We start from the raw sequence: 6,742 nt of genomic DNA on the forward strand, positions 1-6,742 counted from the left end.
TAGTTTTAAATGTATATTCTAATAAATATTTGTAATATTTCATTAAAGTTAACAAAAAAAAATTTGATAAACAAAAAAAAATTTATTAAAACCAAGAAAAATGGTTAAATACATTTTTTTTTATAGAAAAAAGATATCATATATATGTGAAAAGAAGGAGGATAAAGTAATGCAGAGGAAGGCTAATGGGGTTATATTGATAAGGCTCATGAGAGTAGTGAGGGTTATATTGATGTAGAAGTAAGGCCATGTGGCAGTGATGGTGGTCGAAGGCTCATGAGAGTAGCTGCTGCAACAATGAAGAAGATGAAAAGAGAGGAAGTATTGCTTTTAGTTTTTAAAATTAATTATTCTATTATAATTGTATTTTAAGTTACAAAACAAATGTGATTAATTTGTTTTCGTTAAAAACTAAACGGGAACTATACAAATGGATATAATTGCCACTATATAATAAATTTAAGCATTTGATTGCGAAAAAAATTTATTCAGGAACTAAAATAATAATCCATTCATAACTCTTGGCATATTGGCATATTGGTGCTAAAAACCTATAATATTACATTGGAAAGATGAACGAAATGGATATTTGCGGCGAAAGTACTTAAATTATTGTATTTATAGTACTTAAGTAACTAAGTTATTTACCATCCGTTTATATTTTTGTGCAGTTTAGTACATTTGTTTGTTTTGTTGCTAAGTACGCTACCATAACATGCAATTTACTTATAACTTGAATACTTTCTTTGGTATTTTTGCTGCATATATCAATTTAATTGGATACTTTCGCCAGTATCACAATCGAACTTAAGAATTGGTGATTGTACTAAGCTGCACCAAAACATGAACGGAATGACGCATATAATAACTTGGTACTTTGTTTTCGTTAAAAACTAAACACAACTATGCAAATGGATATAATTGCCTCTATATAATAAACTTAAGCAATCAAGACAAATAATAATCCACGCATAACTCTTGCGTTTTGGTACTAAAAACCCATATATTACATTGGAAAGATGAACCAATAAAGAAATTGTTACACGAGGTACCTATGACACACTTCTGTACGTATATATGTGCACCCTCCCACCCCAACAGCGGATGTGCCAAGATTTTAAATGGCTCATACTAGTACTCTAGGTCTTTTGATTATATGTTATAATAAAGTAATAAATAAATATAAAGAAAGAGCAAACAAAAGCATGGCAAATGAGAGAGCCATTAAATAGGCCATGTTCAGTAAATTCTCTTGGAACAAAACTACAACAACTAAACACCAGAAAACTAAATCTGTTCTCGTAGAATTCTATTGCCCTCTTTAGCTACAAACAAAGCTACAATTCACAGAAACATCACCAACTCAGGCCTACTATATATGTTATTCTGCTCATCGTCCAGCACTGGATAAGCTGCCACAAGGGCATCTTGAGCTCCAATATACAACGAGTTATAAATCTTCCAGTAAACTTCTCTGACCTTTCGAGCAGGATGAAAAAGACCCTGGAGACAGTAGTTTAGCACAACGGCAGCTCCCAAGGCCACCCTCATACCTTCAATGGCTTCCATGACGGCATTTATGACATGAGGTGAGGTTTCGAATATGTTTGGCCACACATAATTCAGCAAGTGGACCAATGCATCCTCGCAACCCAATCCAGCCACCCCCAAAGCCATGTGTTTGACAGCTGAAGCTGCTGTTTGCCGGTGAACCAAATCTCTGTCCATGAGAGCATCCTCCAGCAGTGGAGTCACAGCGTATATGTAGTCTTTTCCCATTTCGCCAATGTACTCAAACAGGAAAGAGAGCGATTTCAGAACACCATTCTGAACGTTCAGCTCAGGAACACGATACTCGTTCATCAGAGCTGGCAAAACTGTGAAAGGAGAACAAGTTTCCGCAACTATGGCAATGGCTACGGTGGTGCATACACGGTTTTGACGTTCCTGTACCTTCAGGTTGTTCAATAAAGTTGCCAGGACATCTTGTGGACCGATGGCTTTTGCAATGTAGCCAAATGTGTTCACAGTAGCCCGCCGGATACCCTTTTTGTGAGCCTTTAACATCTCAAGAAGTTCGAAACAAATCCTCATCCACTCCCTAGCTGGGACAAACTCTGCACCACGGTCAGCAATTCGACCTACAAGGTCAATACAGTTCTCTTGGACTTTCTCGTGCCTGTTCTTCAAAATTGGAGTCAATCTAGGAAGCAAGTCTTTAATAGGAGGTGTCATCTTTGTCATACCAATAACATTGACAATTGCTTTCAATGCTCCCAAGATTGATCCAAGAACTTCAGGGTATTCTTCTCCCAAGTACTCGTACAGTACAACACCAAGATGGCCCATAAGTTGTTCCTCTTGGCACTGCTTCATGACAACAGCAATCCTTGAAATAAGATCCGCAGCTTGCTGCCTCACCTTTGCACTCTTGTTATTCAAACGCCACTTGATAGTACCACAAATCTGCGGCAAATAGGGTTTGACTCTCTGTCCAAGAGAATTAACCACTGCTCCAAACCCATTAAGCATCACATTGGCATCATCACTGGTCTGCTCTTGGAAAGCATAAAGAATTCCATCAATTAAAAGCTCCTCCAACCGAGCATCAATATCAGATGCACCCAGATTTGCAACTACCTTTTCAATTGTCTCCATAACCATTCGCCTATATGGTTCACTCTCATCTTTTAAATCCTCAACAATTCGTCCGACTATATCAGCAACACCAACTTTGTTTGCCATCTCTACAGTTGTTTCCACTAGTTGCCTATAATTTCTCCTATCCAATGCCATCCTCCTAACCCAAAAGTTTTTAAAGAACTCCGGAAGAATATCATTTCTGATATAATCAGCCTCAACACCCTCTGTACTCACACACTGCTTCACCACTTTCAGCACAATTTTCTTCATTTCTTCATCAGGTGACTGGAACTCTCGAATCAATATTACCATCACTTCCTTGGTATAGTAACTGGCATATATGGCATCCATCAAAGGAATAATAAAACCGATGGCCTTCAAAAACGCAGCCAAGACCTTACCACGATGTGATCTAATACCCTTCCACAAGGGCTTCAGAACAGAATCAAAGCTCTCAATACCATACGGAGCAGCAGCCTCAGCAAGTGCAGCAAGTGACAATGCAGTAATAGTCCTCACTTTTTGATTCTCATCATTGAGACCGTGCTCTATAATTTCAACAAGAGACCTCAAATGTGGAAGAACAGCACACCCAATCAAGATGGCAATCTGCTGAACAATCTTAATTCCAGTATGTCGAGCTTGCCATGATTTCTTACTCTGACAAACAGCTTTCAAGAATGGCAATAGGGCAGGAATACCAAGAGCAGAAGCAACAACACTGAAAGCTCTAGCAGTTGTATTTCTAACATATTCATCAATGTTGTCAATATCTGGACGCATGGCAGCAATCATAGTAGCCAATCCAGCTGCTTTACTAAGATTGGAGATAATCTCTCTCCCTTCCACACGAGCATAGTAGTCTTCATCAATCAACAAAGGCTCAATGACAACAAGAATTTTGTGCACATAGGGTCTCACCAATTCATCCAATTTATAGAGCACTCTATCAATAACCTTGACCAAAAGATGCCTCTCTTGGTCTTCCAAAGTGGGTTGCATAAGCAATGGCAGAATGCGGTTAAACAATGGACCAGCACCAAACTCTCGAGCTTTATCAGTAAGCTGTCTCAACGCAGTCTTCCTCTGTGGAGGCGTACCATTCTTAACCTTGAGTAGAAGCTTCATAATTTTACGCTCTTTCTGTTCGTCAGGAGACAATTCTTCCTCATCGTCCTCATTCAACAATGCACCAAAATACTGGTAATCCTCTGGCTTCATAAATGGCAAGCCACCTGCAGATTCCTTTGGAACATCAAACTGCTGCCCACGATTCTCTTCTGGGATGGCATAAAGAGGAGTTGCCATCGGAGTTGGGGTAGCAAGAAGCTTTCTCGCTGGTGTCCTAATAGGTACATACGAAGCTGGGGGGTCCAAAATCTTATATCCCTCTTGTGGAAACATAGAATCAAGCTCTTCATCAGTTAAGGGGCGGTTCCTTTCCTCTATATCTTTCTCCCACCTCAACAAGTTATACTGCTCTGGAGTAATTGACCCCCGCAAATTAATAGCCCCTGGCGTTGGGGTAGCAAGTTCAGCTCCTCCGGCAGGAGTCACACCAGGTGTATAAGCAGCTGCTGGTGTGGCTCCAGGTGTCGCACTACCCATTGTTGCTGGTGTCTCATCCCATCTAGACCTCTGCCTCTTGGGAGTCGGCGTGGCTAGCCCTGCAAGCTTAGGGGTTGAATCCCAGGCCATCCCAGAAGGTGTAGCACCAGGGGTGACGGCACCTGCAGGGGTCGCATCTGAATCCACCAACCGCCCAGGCGTGGGAGTTTCATCCCACCGATTTCTCCTCCCAACACCAGGAGTTGCATCCCCCAGTCTTCCTGGAGTTGGAGTTGAGTCCCACCGACCTGGTGTCGTATCAGGCAAATCCCAATCGGAAGTCTTGGCCTTCTTTGCAGCACCATCATCCTGAGACAGGTCCCACCTATTTCTCCTCTTCTGGGGCGCAGCAGCCACAGTGGTGGTCTCTCCCTTCTCAGCCGCTGCCTTAGCGGCCTCTTCTTGATCCTTCTTCTTCTCCGCAATGAGCCTTAGAGTCTCCTGCTCCTTCCTTTTTAAGGCTGCTTCCTTCATGACATCAGCATAGGTCCTCACCGAGGGGTCCGGCGTCATCTCCCCTGAGGCAAAGGGGTCATTTCGATCAGGCGAAATCACCTGGTTCAGCCTCCTCCTACGGTATGAATCCTCTCGTTCCATAATCGAGTTCGGCTTCTTAGGCCCCAAACCGGCATCATCATCACCTCCCCTGGGGACATCATTGATGAGCGACTTAGGAGCAGTGTAAGAGGCTAACTTGCGCACAACCTCATTGTCCATAGGGTCGTTGTTCTCATCATCGTCGGTAACAGGAATGGAAGAGACATAAGCATCCCTATCGTTTCCACCATAGAGATCGGTATCGAAAGTGACAGAGTTAAGCGAAGCAAGCTGCTGCTCCATCTTCCTGCGTTCTTCCTGAGTCTTCGCTATCTCCGGGTCTGTGGACGCCATGGTCGCCTTACTAGAAGATATCAAAACCCTAAAATATAAAACAAATTGGGGAGTTTGAGGAAGAACCAATATATACGTAGAAATGTAAGGAATTAACTTAAGAGCAAGGTATATGCAATCAGAAACTGAGATTTGAAACCGACCTGGCCTGAGATTGAGGTTTAGGACTGCAGATTGGGACTAGAAACGTCGAAAACCAGTGCCTGAATCGCCCCCCAGACAAGGCAAAATTTGGTAATTGAGTTGGTTAGGGTTCTGTTAAATTCAATTCTCAAGATTTAGGGTTTTGGCAATTGAGATTGCGAAAGAAGCGGAGTCCACAGGACTGTGTAGAAGCACAGCCTCTTTCGTTATTTTTTTCTTTAAGAAAATGAGTTAGCACGGTGCGCCTTACTAAATCTTGTTCGTTTTCTTTATTTATTTATTTTTGGGTAAATACACTTTTCTTAAGTATATTTTATCTAAATAAACATTTAATAATATCATTTGGTATCCTATCTATTTGTAATTTGAACCGGGAACCTTCGTATGACCATATTATTCATCCTTTTAATGATTTATTAGTTTTTCTTTTATTTTTGTTGTTTTAAAATAATTTAAGAATATTTTTTGAATTAATAAAATAAAATTAATTTTTTTATAAATTAATCCATTAAAAGTAAACAAAAATAAAAAATAAAATTTAACCCTTTAAATTTAAATCCAAAAATTAAAATTAACACATTTAAACTGAATTCAAACAAAATAGTTTAATTACAACTTAAAAAAATTATTAGATTTTTAATTTACTTTAATTAATTTCAAAATATTGGTTTTTGTTTTTTTAATACTTTTATTTGGAATTAAAAATATTTATGTTTATTTAATTAATTAAATATTTTTATCTTAAAATTAATTTATATTATTTTTATTTAAAAATTTATTTTTAATTACTTTTTTAGTTATTAATTTATAAACTATTTTTTTTGTTTTATTAATTTAGAAAATATTTTTAAATAATTTTAAATTAACAAAAATAAAAAAGATCAAATAAATCATTAAAATGATGGGCAAAATAGTTATATTAGAAATTTGGGTTGACTAGATTCCATCGAAGGGTATCAAATTAGTACGAATTGCAAATAAAAGATACCACATGGTCATTATTATAAATATAGGATATCAAGTATGCATTTCAATAAAACACAGAATACCAAATGAGTATTTACCATTATTTTTTCTTCTTTTTTTACATTTTCCTTTTCATGTAAAAACAGTCTAGTTCCCCTTAGTAAAATTGTTTTTTTTTTTTTGGAATTGGCAGCTGAATGCCTAAATTTATTTTGTGGCACTTAAATAATTAATTTTTTTTACAAATATAATTAAGCCAAAATACCTAAATTAATTTATTTTCCATCCTATTTTCTTGACAGCAATAGAGACTAGACCTTAAATTTCAATAAGTCAATGACTTTGTCTCTTAACACGGAGAAGGAAAATGAACACAAAAATCTCTCTCCCTCTGTCTCTTTAAAAATAATAATATTGATACTTGATTATAACACAGACATCTAGGGTACGTTTACAATTGGATTGAGTGTAATTCAGAGTAATTATTTAA

The 6,742-nt window shown here is 38.1% G+C and overlaps 1 protein-coding gene across 1 annotated transcript; it reads right to left on the reverse strand.

Moving 5' to 3' along the window:
- Window positions 1-1,206: 1,206 nt before the first annotated feature.
- On the reverse strand, window positions 1,207-5,532 carry LOC133788770 (uncharacterized). Its single transcript, XM_062226368.1, has 2 exons — window positions 5,286-5,532; window positions 1,207-5,170 (listed from the first exon to the last, which is right to left on the reverse strand). The coding sequence occupies exon 2, from the start codon at window positions 5,140-5,142 to the stop codon at window positions 1,345-1,347; it is 3,798 nt and encodes a 1,265-aa protein (XP_062082352.1). The 5' UTR covers window positions 5,143-5,170; window positions 5,286-5,532; the 3' UTR covers window positions 1,207-1,344.
- Window positions 5,533-6,742: the final 1,210 nt, after the last annotated feature.

Source organism: Humulus lupulus, chromosome 7 (genome assembly GCF_963169125.1).
Source record: "Humulus lupulus chromosome 7, drHumLupu1.1, whole genome shotgun sequence".
Taxonomy (NCBI): Eukaryota; Viridiplantae; Streptophyta; class Magnoliopsida; order Rosales; family Cannabaceae; genus Humulus; species Humulus lupulus.

Excerpts from the sequence above, each read along its gene's own strand:
- LOC133788770 (XM_062226368.1), bottom strand. The coding sequence starts at position 5,142 with ATGGCGTCCACAGACCCGGAGATAGCGAAGACTCAGGAAGAACGCAGG.